The 15,047-nt window shown below is 38.6% G+C and overlaps 1 protein-coding gene across 1 annotated transcript; it reads right to left on the bottom strand.

Annotated features, from left to right (window-relative positions):
• Positions 1–848: 848 nt before the first annotated feature.
• Positions 849–14,880, bottom strand: LOC126381982 (E3 SUMO-protein ligase RanBP2-like). The gene is made up of 12 exons (XM_050031630.1): positions 14,672–14,880; positions 14,363–14,588; positions 8,460–14,212; positions 8,160–8,302; positions 6,639–8,062; positions 6,327–6,526; positions 4,438–4,578; positions 3,830–4,027; positions 3,264–3,575; positions 2,923–3,123; positions 2,287–2,409; positions 849–1,981 (listed from the first exon to the last, which is right to left on the bottom strand). Exons 1-12 carry the CDS (start codon positions 14,738–14,740, stop codon positions 1,937–1,939), a joined length of 8,835 nt encoding a protein of 2,944 aa, XP_049887587.1. The 5' UTR covers positions 14,741–14,880; the 3' UTR covers positions 849–1,936.
• Positions 14,881–15,047: the final 167 nt, after the last annotated feature.

Raw genomic sequence — 15,047 nt, 5'->3', positions numbered from 1 at the left:
TATTGTCAAAGTACACATGAAACTTTGATAAAAGATACTTATTTGGTGTAACCTTTTTGTTCGAAATTTTCAGCAAATATCAAAACCGCATGCTGCATACATATCGCATGCGACGCCACTCTATATTAAATTCTTCGGCCTGAGAATGTTTGTTCATTTTTTGCAGGCTGACATGCAGGTGCCAAATCGATGAGTAAACATACGTACGGCTTAAATCTATAGAGGCAACGTACGCTGCGTCTATAACGGTCAGATAACGAACGCCGCTTGCATGTCTTACTATTACTTATAATGTTACAGAAGTGGGTTTCGGGATTGGAGTGAAACTTACTTAGTCCAAGGGAAATCGAATTTATTCTCTACGCACGCGGTACAACACTCGCACAGAACTACACAGTACAACAACGTCACTTCACTTAATTTCGCACTTTATGGGTCACATGAACAATGCACTAAACACCGCACTAACACTTGCACTAAACACTTTTACTTTCACTTTTCCTCTTCTTGCTTCGATCACTTTAAAAACTAAACAGGCTCTCCGTGCTCTTCCCGCCCGTAACTCTATGGCCGCACACTAGAAAGACAAGGATCCTGCTATGCGTTTGAAAAGGATGCCGCTAGGGGAAAAGAAAGTAGAATTTTATGACAACGTTCGAGAACTCTCTGTTTAAACTGTTATAACAGACGTGACGTTGTCAATATGTTACAATATGGATAGGTATCTATCCTTTTCCGTGTCCTTTCCGTTAATTTTATATCCATGTTTCCCTAACTTTGGCGATTGGCTAAATGCGAATGCGAAGCCATAAGAAAAAATGCTATGGCCGGAATAAAAGATAAAAAAATGTTTTTAATGTTAATTTATTTCACTTGATTGATCAGATTATAGCATTGACAAGATCATGATTCAAACGAGAAAAGGAAATACTCCATCTCAAACATTACTTTTGGCTAACGCGTATTTGTCAATTAAATATTTCAAATAAATCACAACAAGGTAACAACTCCCTTTCTCATTTCAATTCTTAAAATAAGCGCGCGGCCAACGCTTACAAAATTCATAAATCCATTTACTCTTGTTCATTAAATTTAGGAAATATCACTCAGAAATACTCACTTAGAAATATCAGTCCAGCTTAAATTCTTTTACCTCTTATGAATTCCGTAAACTAGGCGCAGCTGCTATAAAGCTACGAGTGACCAGTTCGTCAGTCGTAACTCTATGCAATACATTACATATTACAAAAAGAGCTAACCAACAAGGAACATTATATTACAATTTTATTCACTTTGTTTGACAAAGTAATGTTCGTGATTAAAAAAACAAGCGTTGGTTAGATCTCCTTGATAAAAAGTGGCATTAGTAATTTTACGCGCGATGGCATTTACGTCTTTTGAACTTTGAGCGTATTTAGCTAACTCTTTAATATTACAAGATATTGCTATCAAGAAATGTCAGTAAATCTATGCCATCGAGAGTAAAATAACAAGGTCCGCCCTCTATAAATTAGCTACATTACAAGTTTGCTAGTTACCCGAGAGACACACGTTGTGTTTAAACCAATCAATGGAGAAACACGCAACCCACGTCCGTAGGAAAGAGGTTATTTTATAGTATTTAAAATATTTAACTGTTTCATTAATTATGATAATGTCCAAAGTTCAATAAAACAACTTATAACAAAAATCCTTTCAAGTCATAAAAACAATGTAACACTTTAGATATGACTTTGATGAGATCTGAATACTAGAAAACAGGTAACAAATATGAATTCTAAAAAAAGAAATAAATGTTTAGTTTACCAGATTTCAAATTTAAATTAGTAAACGTCCATATTTTTCAATTTCTACACACTTATAATCTAAATCAAGAAAGATATCTATTAGTTAAGTGAAATTACAATACTACTACTATTTTAAATAATTCACTAATTTACGATTCTGGATCTGTCGACGAATATGTGGCGCCTTTACTCGTCTGGAAAAGAAGACAAATACATATATAACTCCATTGTCAGGAAAAGCCAACTGGTGCCTGTCATTAACTTCAGGTTAGGAAAGCGGATCCCGTAATAAACGACATACACTTTTGGAAGACGCTGACTTTGTCGGGACGAAGGGCGCTACAGGAAACTAACAGGAAACTCCAAGAATCGTTGTCTTAAATCTTATATCATGTAAGCGCCTTTTTGTAAAATCACAATCTGACGTCACTTTCAAGTAAGTGTTCATTGTGGCAAATTGGCAATGTACAATATTTTAAGAGATGAATGAGGGTATTACCTCGCAGCTATCATAGAACTGCATGGCGGTGTCGCTGTCGTGGAAGTTGATGGTGACAGTTTTGTCGACCGCGCTGTTGCTCGTGTAGTCCGTGCCCGACCACGTGCAGCTGTTGCCATTTATCTATACAAACATATGAGATATTATAAATGTAAGGCACGTTAAACCGTTGGTCCTGGTTACTACTTTCTGATCTAAGTGAGTAATCGTTACATGAGCCATGTCAGGGGCCTTTGGCAGCTCAATAATAACCCTGACACAAGGGTTGATGAGACTTGTATTCCACCTCACAACCCACACGATAAGAAAAACAATGTAATCATGTACAGAAATATACCAATTTATCTGTACACACATACATGTGTTTATAAACGTACTAATAAAAACGTTAACTTGGTACCGAGATAAAAGTCAGGTGCATACTAAGGTACAATTAAGAGCACTCCATAAACTCGAATATAATTATTTACAACTTGACAGTGAATTTGTACCAATTGATAGAAATGTGAAAAAAATATTTAAAAAGTTTTATCGCTTAGCTTAGGCAAAATAAGTTCAAACCGACGCTATTGCGCCTAAGTAAAACTGGTTTGGCCTAGCTAAATCTAGTATGTTCTAAAATGGATGTCTACTTACTTGGAATTCAGTATCAGTGTGTATAAGCAAGTCGGCGAGTATTTCACCGGTGTCGCTGTCAGTGACGAGGATCTTGGGCGAGCAGATCTCCTGGTCGAACAACACCTGGATGTGAGCGTTGTCGCACGTGGAATGCGTCGCGCCCTGGGTCACTACTGCCTCTCCCACGCACTCGTAGTACGCGGCCGATTCCTCTTCTTCCTGTTAATTTAACAAATTACTTTAGGTTTAGACACATTTTCTAGTAGAGATAGGCACACATGCTTTGCAGTAATACACCCAATGCTAGAACTAACTAATTCATAAATCTAACAACTAAATCGTAGTATCTGGATACTTACATCATTATAATAAGCATCGTAATCCTCGTTGTGGTCGTAATCATATTCCTCTTCCTCCGCGTATTCCTCACCGGGGTCCTCCTCCGGCTCTTGGAACTGAACTTGTTTGAACACATCCGCGTTCTTGCTTACTTCGCCATTACTGCCGGCACTTCCTTGTCGCTGTATTCCTTTCGACTGTGTTTGTTCTTCAGTTTTGTTGTTCAGGTCAGCGCGAGCGCTGCTTTCCAAGTGTTTCGGCAGCCTCAATGGCGTGACCGGATCAGCAGGCTTCTCTTCTCTAACTGGTTGAGCGGCTACAGTTTGTAGTTTCTGTTGGATTGTCAAGGAAATTCATGTAGGAATTAAACATTTGTGTCTTTTTTGAGCAAAAGCTACAGCGTTAAGAACTCAATAACATTACATACTGTGACGTTGTCCTATTTTTTTAAATAAGAAACACAATTATAAACAGTGCGCAAGAACAAGAGGGCATCACCTCTTTAGAAGATTGATGGAGAAAGATTTACGCTGGTTTTTATCATAACTCTAAATAGGTATTATAACTCTTTAAATAATCCACTTACCTGGGTGCATTCGATTATCTTTTGCTGGAATGTAATAGCGAGGTCGATGGACTTGAAGCGCACGGCGAGTGTCTCCTGTTCGCCCTGAGGATTCTCTGCGAAGTTGCGCCCCGCCCACGTCCATGCGCGGTCAGAGTTCTTCATCGGCAACAACTCCATATCCGAAAATATCAGCATGTTCAACACCGCCTTATGCACCTTGGACACGAAAATCACGCTTAGTTTATTCTATTCTAAAGAGTTGACTGACGAAGGGTATTTTTCATATCAATTATTTAATTTATTAATTATTGTATGAATGCAACAACAATTGTAACTCTTCCAGCTGCACTAGTTACAGGTGGATGAGACTTCGTTATGTAAATATTATTGACGATTCAAAGTGTAACTGTGTTGCCTACTGAACAAAGATGTTTTTGAATTTGAACTATTGCAACAACTTACGGTAGTAAATTGAATATAGGACTCTCATTATCATCATAAGGTTCATCCATATACTAAGTCTATTTAAGCAGTGTCTACGAGACAATTCTCAAACACCTGAATATACTTGTGTCCTGTAAACAAGCTCATCGTACAAAGCACAAGAAACGATATTATAAACATACTTGTTCCCGACGTAAGAGCAGTCTGTAAGTCTTCTTTTCAGGGTGATATAAGATCTTCATTTCGCCAACACCACGTTCCTTCCATTCCCGAGTTTTGTCGTCATAGCGGTACAGTTTGCAACGTTCGCCATACAATTTTTCCTATAAGAGATAATTTAGTAGTGTAGTGAAAGTAGTGACTCAAATGGTGATTATTAGTGATGGGCGAATATGAATGATTCTATCGAATGACCGGATATATGAATTATTCGAATGTAGGAAAGTGCTATTTGAATTATTCAAATGAAAAATAAACATTCAATTGAATTTGCTTCATTCCAATGGTTTTTTATGCTGTTAACACTTTTTAACTTTAACACTTTCAGAAATAAAAGCAAATAACCAATAGTAACCATGATGCAAAAATAATAATAATATATCCGAGCCATTTAAGTGTAGCTTACTCTAGACCCCCTCCAGTTGAGTGCGCTGAAGCTGTGTGTGTGTGTGTGTGTGTGTAAGGCCGTGTCTGTTTATGTTATGTTATGTAATGTCATGTTGCACACGTTAAGTGAATAAAAATGACATTTGAATGATTCATACCATATTATTATTCAAATGAGTAATTTTCATTGGAACGCCGAATAATCTTTCGAATACCTACCATGTATCGAGCATTCGAATAATGTGATTGTAATTTTTTGCACAAATTATTAATTTTATTGATTGAGATGAAACTTTGTTCACACAAATTGACGGTAATTTGGTGAGTAGAAGTGACAAGATGTCTAGAATGAATTTATGTTATGGCTTAAGTTCTTAACAAAGGACTTTGTAAATGTTGTTTTAAAACAACTATCCTATGTATATTTTGAATTGGGTTAATTTTGAGAACCACTCAAAGTATTTGCGTGCGGTTTTTGCCTGTTAAAGGTAATACGATTCGCATTTCTCTAATAATAAGCTAGGGACAAATAGTAATTCTTCTTCTATCGTGTGGGTTGTGAGATGAATTACCAACCTCATCAACCCTGGTGTCAGGGTTATTATTGAGCCGCCAAAGGCCCTTGACATGGCTCATGTAACGACTACTTACATACATCAGTAAGTACTGTTGACGACAGGTCGACATGGCAATCGGGGCATGAGGTGAGCCGCGGAGGCGGGGTCGCCCCGCACACCCGCACAGTCCCCGCGGCGTCTTAGTCTTAGTGTCGCACGAGTCCGTATCGACCGGGTTTATCGATTATAATCTCGCTCACATAATTTATTACTATTGTGTTTTAAAAATGGCTACGGTTGCATCTTCGTCGCGTGTTCAAGCAAAAAAACCAATAATTCACTCTCAAGCTCGAGAACTAGCTAGAAATTTTGTCAGTCACGGCAGAAAACTGGAGCAATTTCGAAAAACATGTCCAGAACCTTGAAAATGAATATTGGGAAAAAGACATGGGAATGGAAAATGAAATGGAAGATTTTATTATAAAAGTCGGAGATACCAGTGACGAAGATTCTTTAAGTTTTTGTAGCGATACGTTAGATGATTCAGATGAATAAATATTAACTTAAATGAAAACGTGGTATTATTTTATTCACATTTTGTTTCATACATAATAAAAATATATCGATATTGAAAACGTCACGTCACTAGAGAATTGCCATGTCGACCTGTCGTCTACATTAGTAACCGGGACCAACGGCTTTACGTGCCTACCGAAGCACGGATCATCTTACTTTTTGGACAAACAGGTGATCAGCCTGTAATGTCCTAAGCAAACTAGGGATGACAAAGTGATTTCGGCCTCCGTGGTCGAGTGGTTGAGCGTTGGGCTCACGATACGGACGTCCCGGGTTCGAATCCCGGTAGGGACATTCCACAAATAGTAATTAAATAAATATATGGTGCTTACCTCGTCTTCCTCGCCTGTAGTGACGACAATTTTGTCCGGCAGAGGTACAATGGGTTCATAATGAGGATCATACTCCTCGTCGGCGCCCGCGCCAGACTCGTCGGCGGCGTCACCCTTGACTTGCTCCTCCTTCGCGGCTGCCCTCTGCGCGGTCGTAAATAGCTGCTGCCCAGCGCCTTCCCATTGGAAGTCAGATTTTTCTACAAAGAAAATAAAAATAATATAGATTACTTCTTCATACATCTTGATTGTAAAAAAAAAACATTATTTTAACCCCAATCCTACAGTTTAATAATTATAAAAGGAACTTACTCTGGGCTGTGAAGGTTGATCCTGAAGATGATGATAATGCGGCAAATGTTAAACTATTATCGACCTTGAAAGGTGTGTCTGCCACCACAGCTTCACTTTGTGGTTTACTTTCTTCTTTAGGCGCTGTAACAGGCGCTAAGTCAGGTTTTTTCTGTTCAGACGCCGCGCCGAAAGTCCATGTCGGTGTTTGGTTAGATCCTCCAAAAATTGATTTTCCAGTTCCGAAAATTTGTGATGGCTGTGTGGTGTTAGAGCCAAACGTTCCGAACAGACCAGAAGATTTTTGTTGGGTTCCTAAAGCTCCGGGCCCAAATATACTGCCTTGAGACGCTCCACTGAACAAATTAACAGGCTTCTGTTCTTCACCTCCAAAGACAGACGTCACCTCGGACTTCGGACCGTCATCCTTTTTACTATCCGCCGCAAAACCGAAAATTGACTTGTTAGTTGACAACCCGGCGTTAGTACTTCCAAATATGGAATTGTTTTCACCAAATACAGATTTAACTTGTGCAGCCCCAAATATTGTCTTAGCATCGACAGTTTGGTTCTCACCTCCAGACGTGGTAATCGTGTTCAATTTCGGTGCGGCTAATGTAGACGACTTGGAACTAATGGAGTTTTGAGCCTCTCCACAGCCGAATATATTGGCTGGTTTATTTTGCGGCGTCGTGAATATATTAGACTGCTGTGACTCCTCGAAAATATTCTTGGGTGTGAGTGTATTTTCTTTGTTAGTGGTGTCTTTTCTAGGAGTAATATTGGTAGGAGTCGCAGGAGAAGCTGAATTTGTGTTCGAACCTAGTGATCCGAGTGGAGTACGGAAAATAGATGCGTCAACTGTCTTGTCAAGGTTGGAAGGTGTACCATAGAAAGAAGTCATTGGGCTTTGGAATGAGGAAATTGACGACTTTAAAGGCGTTGTTAATGTAGATGATGTGAACGGTGCGGACATGTTTATGCCTGTGGTGTTTATAGATGTAGCGTTTTTAGTTGTCTCTGACTTAGAGCCCTTGTCATCGTCTTCTTTACATCCGCGACAGCCTTTACACGGGTCCTTATTTTTGTATGTATAGAAGTTTTCAGGAAGCATAAGGTCCCTCGCTCGCTGTTTATCTTCTGGCGACGCTAATATCTCATTAACAAAAACGACATCATCGCTATCAGTGTCTTTTGTATCTGATTCAACATCCCGTTTAACTAAAGGTCTTCCTCCTCTCGCTTTCTCAATGGCATCTTTAAATTCCGAAGCTATTTCTTTAGTTTTAAATCTGAGGCAAAACTGTTGTAGACTTAATTCCCCTTCACTGTAATCATTGGCAGCAAATAACCAAGTCTTGTCATCTTTTGGTGTGTATGTAATTTCAGGAGACAATACATGATTCAAACAGATTTTCAACACTTGCTCACGTCGCATAAGAACTCTGGAACAATGAAAAAGAAAGACAATGCATTAATGTAGAAAATTGTTATTGTATGACTTTAATGAAAACATCTGTAACTCGTATAATTAATATATACCTTAATTTGCCAGTATCGTTGTGTTTTAATATCTTCACGATGCCAATACCGCGCTCTTTCCATTCTCCTGCCGTAAATCTGAATAGCTTGGCTCTATGCCCGTAAAGCTCAGTCTCATTTTCTTCTCCAGTTACCACATCAACCTGAAAAATAAATAATAATTTTAATATACATAGTTAGCAACACTTATAAATAAGATGGTGTATATTGCGCTTTTCTTTCTCATAAAAATTAAATAATATGCATGTGCGAAAATGTTTAAGTTCCTTTTCATTATTTTATTTAAATTTGGTGGCTTACCTTGTCAGGCAATGGTATGACTGGGCTAAAGTGGATGTGGTGCCCTTCGTCTTCAGAAGCATATTCATTATCGTCACTCTCATCGCCTTCAGCTTTCGGTGTTTTCATAGGACTTTTACCCTTTGGCGGAGTTTTTGGTTTAAATACAAATTCAAATGTAGCATGGGAATCTTTGTCTCCAAAAGGAGTACCTTCCGTTGGTGTAGGAAGTAAAGCAGATTTCACAGGCGTAGTTTGATCGCTCTCTGCTTCGTTTTTATTCGTGCTTAGGTTAACTGGTCCTTCATTTGCCTTGGGTGTAACAGTTCCAAATATTGACGGCTTTTGGCTTCCGAAAGAGACTACATTAGGCGTTTGACTTTGTGTATTTGTGGAAATGCCAAAACGGAACTTGCGTGAGCCAGTACCATCAAAAATGGATGTAGTTTCTGTTGTCGGTTTTTGTTCTACATTGCTTGCAGGAGGGATGCCAAAAGAAAACTTGGGACCAGCGGTGACATTCACAAATACAGAGCTACCCTGATTGTTATTAGCACTAGGATCGCGTGGACTTGTGCAAGCGCTACATTTGTCAGCACCACCCTCATTCCTAACGAAACATTCTTTACACTCCCAAGTTCCCTCTTTAGGCTTGAATTTATCTCCCCAACCAGGGGCAGCTGATGCAGGAGCAGGGGCTGCAGGAGTAGCTATTTGGTCTTGTTTCGCCATATTAGTTGTTTGTGCGGGAATACCGAAACTAAACTTAGGAGCAGAGTCAGAAACCAGTTTAGATTCCTTTTTAGGCATGTTTGGATCTTTTGGATTATCGCATGCAGTACAATAATCTACGGCAGCGTCATTACGAATTAAACACATGCTACATTCCCAACTCCCAGCCTTAGGTTTGAATTTATCACCCCAACCGGCTGCTGGTGCACTGCTAGTTTGTGCACTATCATTCTCGTTTGACTGAGGCTTTGGTTGTTCACAACAGGCACACTTCAAGAAATTCTCTAAATTATTAGTGTAGCAAACGTCACATTGCCACGATCCTGCTTTTGGTTTGAATGCATCTCCAAATCCAATTTGATTGTTTTGTTTTGCAGCATTTTGTTCCTCTTTTGCAGCTTTTGAGTCGTCTTTAATTTTAGATTGAACTGACTTTACGGCTTGTATAAAATCATCACATGCTTTTACAGTTTTGAAGCGCAGACAAAACGTTTCAGCTACTAATTCTCCTTCTGAAAAATCTTTGGCACACCAAGTAACCGCTTTGTCCATATTTGGCATCTTTTGGAATGTCATATCTTTTGTGATTGCGTGATTACAGCACACTTTCATAATTTGTTCACGCCTCATCAAAAGTCTAACTTTTTGTACATTGTCTTTATGTATTAGTAATTTAATGTTACCTAATCCTCGCTCTTTCCATTCCTTACTAGCAGTATCAAAACGCAGTAGTTTAGCACGATGCTCGAAAACGATGTTTTCTTCCTCCTCGCCAGTCTTTTGGTCCACCAGTGCTGGTAGCGGAACAACTGGTTTGAATTCCACATTTGGTTCAAATTCTTCCACAATGTCTGAAGTGCTCAATTTGTTAGGTGTTTCTTGCTTTGGTGTTACATTATTAGTATTTGTTTGTATTTGACTGGTACTTGTTTGTGGACTAGAAGTTGCACTGAACAAATTGCTAAAGGGAGAACTAGTGGTTGTTTTGAAATTCAGGCTACTAAAAATGTTTACCTTAGTGGTTGTTGGTTCACTCGGTTTTATATCAGTTTTAGTGTCATTTTCAACAGGCTTAATCGTTGGAGTACTACTGAATGTAAAACCACCAAATTCAGTTTTTGTTGGCTGGGAAGTAACAACAAAGCTAGGTTTGCCTTTTGCTGGTGTTATAACAGGTTGGTTAGATTTGATAGATGTTTCGATTTTCTTGACAGATTCTTCTTTTTTTGGAGTACTTGTAGATGTAGCTACTTTTCGCGCATTTTCAAATGCTTGATAAAATTGCTGTGCTATATCGGCTGTCTTGAATCTAATGCAAAACTTTTCGAGGACGACAGTCTCATCGGCAAAATCATTGGCTACCCAGAAATATGCTTTTGTTTCATTCTTCATGGGTTTTATTTCCATATCAGCTGTTATGACATGATTCGCGCATATTTTATGAATTTGTTCTCTTCTCATTAACACTCTTACTTTTCCAGTCACTTTGTGCTTAAGCAACTTCATTTCACCTATACCTCTTTCCTTCCATTGTTTGTCAACGAAGCGGAACAACTTAGCTCTAGCACAGAAAATTGCAGTTTCATCTTCCTCGCCAGTTGTCACTTTGACTTCTGCTGGCAATGGTATAATGGGTTTAAAATCTGGGCAGGGATCGTAATTTTCAATAGAAGTATTGCTTCTCTCCGATAATGTTCTAGACTTATTGAGACTAGTATTTGGTGAAGCACCAGTAAATGTGCCATCAACTACACTCTTATCTAGAGTGTCGCCCATTCCCGATGTATTGAATATACCAGTCGCACCAGATTGGGATGTTTTAAATATATTTGAATTACCCCAATTAACTACCGAACTCGCAGTAGTTGAAGTCCTATTTGCTGAACCTGGAAAGCTGAACACTGGAGGCGATGCAACATTTGTGTCATTAGTGGATGGCATTGGTATTTGGTAATTATGAGGTGTCCCTTTAATATGTTTTGGAGGTATCGTTACGCTTAAAATTGGAGCTGGTGTTGTTGTGCATGTCGGCAGTGGATCCGAAGACGTAATAACCACGTTAACAGGTAAAGGACGAGAAGTATCTTTTGTTTCCGCTGATGGGGCTGGTTTTGCAATAGCAATTGATGTAGCAGTCGGTAGAGCTGCGCCAGTAGAAACAGTTGATACTGGCGGCAGTGGCATTGTGGGCACAGGCGGAACTGAAGGTGGTGCCGGCACGGAGGGCGGCACAAGATGAGCCACATCTAAATACATTTGGTCAGCAGTTGGATATACGCTAGGATAATTTAATTTCGTAGGATCAAATAAAGGCGGAGCGCCGGGAACTGATGAAGCTTGAGAAAACTGTGAATACTGGTTATACAGGTTGTAGAGATTTTGGTTATATAATTGATATGGATTAGGTGGTACAGGGAATGGCGGCACAAGTCTTTGATTGAAAGATGGCATTACTTGTGGAGCTTGGAAGGGCAACTGTGCTGTAAAACTCGAAGCGCTTTCATTGGTCCTGTAATCGTCATCTAGGTTGTATAAGTCACTTTCATTAATGGTTTGCTCTGAAGAAGCTTTTTTCAGTTTATTGACTTCCTTTTTCAGTTCAGCAATTTGTTTTTTCAAGTCACCTACATCTTTGCATTCATTCCTACATTCATCGATTTGATCTTTTACTTGGTCCACAGATATCTTAAGAAGTTTAAATTGATCTGTGGTATTTTGTATATCATTTTGGATAGTATTCATAATCTGGTTTCCTAATCTTCGGTTTTCTTCAAACCAACCTTTAGTTTGTTCCATAAAGTCATCAGCTAGTCTTTTTTGGAAGGTTTTGATTTGATTTTCGATTTTATCGAAAAATTGTGGGTCAATTCTAGTAGTTTCTAGCAACTGGGAATCTACAGCTGTTCGATAGTTAGTCAGATTTGGGTTAGATGGCTGTTTCGGTGTTGAACACAGGGTTCGAATCATATGATTATTTCGCATTGGGACATGTTCACTGCCAGCAGATGATATGTTTTCATCAGAAGAATATTTTCCTTCAACATCATTGTTTCCTGATAAATCTAGATCAATCTTATTTATTTGTGTCTCCAATTCTTCAATCAGCTGTTGAACTTCAGAATACAGAGGGTGGTTCTTATTCAGTTCTGTGTCTTTCACGCGATCTAGTGCCTTATATGCAAAATTTTTAGCTTTCATTATCAGTGTCACATATTTGGATTTGGTATCTATTGAATCCCTGGTTAAATTATTTTCTTCCAAAGCAAGCTTTTTATAGACTTGACTAAGGTGGTAAAAAGCTTCTGGCGACTTCAAATTCGAAAGTAGCTCTATGACTTTATCATATTCACAATCATTGAGATAGTTAACTGCTACATACAGTTTACTTTCTTCTATTAAAGAATTCAATTCCTTGGAGCCAAGTTCTTTATGTGTATAATCAAATAACCTTTTTTCAGGCATTTTAAGAACAATTTTACATTTTAATTTCTCCAGAAGTGGCAGAGCAGAGGAATAGTATAGTCCAGCTCGGATTTCCAACTTGTTCCTTTCATCAACAGCCGTAGTCAACTTTGCACGTTCACTGAAAATGCCACCCACAATGCAAAGCAGTTCAGGGTCTAAGCCATGATTGTCAATGCAACGTACAACCTCTATGCCACGGCTCAAAGTCGCACGGATATCAGTGAGTTCAGTTCCCAATTCATTTTGACTAAATTTATATGCACAATCCCACCACTTCATCTGGGGTAGGGAACAAAGCAAGTCAGTTATATTAGCTGGGAGTACAGTTGGTTTATCAGAAGTAATATAGGAAACTTCACAATTTTTTCGCTGGCGAGATGTTAACGCAGCAAAATATAGAAATGCATGAACATCTAATTTGTTTAATGTTTCAGGTCCACAGTTACTTGCTGTAGGTCTTAGCATATCAAATAGAGTGCATTTAAAGTGTGCATGGTTTTTATAATTCAGTAATGTCCAAACAAAGTGATGGAGGGAGTTAGGATATTCTCTTTGTGCATCAACATCATAGGCTTCAACTTCAATTCTTCTGGGTAATCTGAGCACAGGGGTAACATAAGCTTCAGAAACAAAGTGAGATGATTTACTTTTTGACAATTGATCTTTGCTTGTGAAAATCTTCTCATACAACTTTTCTCTCCAGTTTCCACCAGAACAAGCCTGTGCAATTTTATCCAAGAATGACTGGCTTTTGTCTTGAACATTTGCTAATAGGTAGTGACCAGACTGAGAGCATCTATAACTTCCTTCTGTATACCAGCGATGAACAGCAACTTGCTGTTTTTCAGGGGCATGTAAAAGCCAGTTAACCTTAGAGTCAAGTGGCACTGTTTGCCATGCAACCAGCATCAATGTAGCAGCGGTTCTAGTAACATCACGCCAGCTAAGCTGATCCTTTTTTGCCTTTTTCAACAAGTATGTAGCTGCATGAAAAACAAATTGTCCTCGATGATGTTGTAATAGGGCAGCATGAAACTCACCAAAGCCAGATGATGCTCCTGCTTTAGCCACCTTTTCAATAGCTTGGTCATAGGAGTGTAAAAGTTCACTGGACTCAATAAGACTTTTGGACAGGCCACTTGGTGTCTCTGTAAGACTCAAAACACAAATACGCTCTCTAACAGTCAAGAGAAGAAGTTGGTAAAGCCAGTCATTAGTACTAAGCGAATTGTGTTTCAAAATCTCAGTCAGAGTATCATACCAAGTGTAATTGTTAATGAAAGTGTGATTGCCAAACTCTACACTACAGCTGTGATTGAATGCCTCTTTGATTTGATTGGTTTGCATGTAGTGTTTTAGAAGACGACAGTGAAGAACAGCATCTTTAGGTCGCACAGCCAATTCTGCTTTTAGTAACTTAGCAAGTGCTTCTGGATCTGGGTTGGCCATTGTTACTAATCTCTCACGCAGACGGAATGTTACTGGATGTCTAGGAAATGTAGCTTCTGCCTTTTCATACCAGTATTTAGCTCGACCAGGGTCAATAGCTATTTCATCATCCGTAAGAAGTTCACATACTAAAAAAAAAGAATAGTTTTATCACTTATTTATTTTATGCTTAAAACACAAAATTATTGAAATAGGGAACATCAGTCATAAAAGTAAAATCTACCTAAATATAATAGATATACATAATGTGGTGTAAAGGAAATTATGATAATACTTACTCTCCAGGATTGTGCTTGTTTGGGTTGGGTCTATATCCAAAGAAAACTTATACTGCTCGAGAGCTTTTTCTTTCTGTCCTAATTTCTGCAAGGCCTGGCCAAGCAGTTTGTGTGCCGCCGCATTGTTGTCTTTCTGGGTGATGTATTGCTCGACATATCTCTGGCAGCTAGCGTAATCCCCAACCTCAAAATACAACCGCGCCACAGAATATGCTCGAGTTTTGAACTGAAAATAACAAGTAGCCTTGAAAAACACCTCTGAATCCTTGAATTATATCATGCACATGCGTTGAATTTACCGACACTTACCTCTTTTACCGACAATTTTGATATTAAGTTCTCCACGTGTTTGTCGACGTCCTTCTTAGTTCTATACATTTTCACAACAAAACACTAAAGCGTCTCTGTTTTTAGCCACTAACAACTATAAAAGCTAAAATTCGCGTGGGGTAAAAAATGATCGGTAAAATTCGCCTTCGTCATATTTCACCCTCGACGTCCGTTTAATTTTTTTGGCGCAATGTGTGTTGCCATTTTATTAAATTTTAGTATGAAATAAATGAGCCAATCATGTTCTGAATAAGATTCTTTCACTGTTAATGTTATTATTTATACTACTCGTAATCATTATTATTATATTATGAATTAATAATGAACTTAAATAACAATTAAAAATCTTTTTTAA

The sequence above is a fragment of the Pectinophora gossypiella genome, chromosome 3 (genome assembly GCF_024362695.1).
Source record: "Pectinophora gossypiella chromosome 3, ilPecGoss1.1, whole genome shotgun sequence".
Classification (NCBI taxonomy): Eukaryota; Metazoa; Arthropoda; class Insecta; order Lepidoptera; family Gelechiidae; genus Pectinophora; species Pectinophora gossypiella.
Note: the sequence above shows the minus strand (reverse complement) of the source record. Positions and strands in the feature narration are given on the sequence as shown.

What these genes read in the sequence shown, in the direction of transcription:
- LOC126381982 (XM_050031630.1), bottom strand. Translation starts at nt 14,740, where the DNA reads ATGTATAGAACTAAGAAGGACGTCGACAAACACGTGGAGAACTTAATA. An exon ending in ACGATGCTTATTATAATGAT is followed by an intron (nt 3,124 to 3,263) that starts GTAAGTATCCAG and finishes TTAAATTAACAG; the next exon opens with GAAGAAGAGGAATCGGCCGC. An exon ending in ACACTGATACTGAATTCCAA is followed by an intron (nt 2,410 to 2,922) that starts GTAAGTAGACAT and finishes ATGTTTGTATAG; the next exon opens with ATAAATGGCAACAGCTGCAC.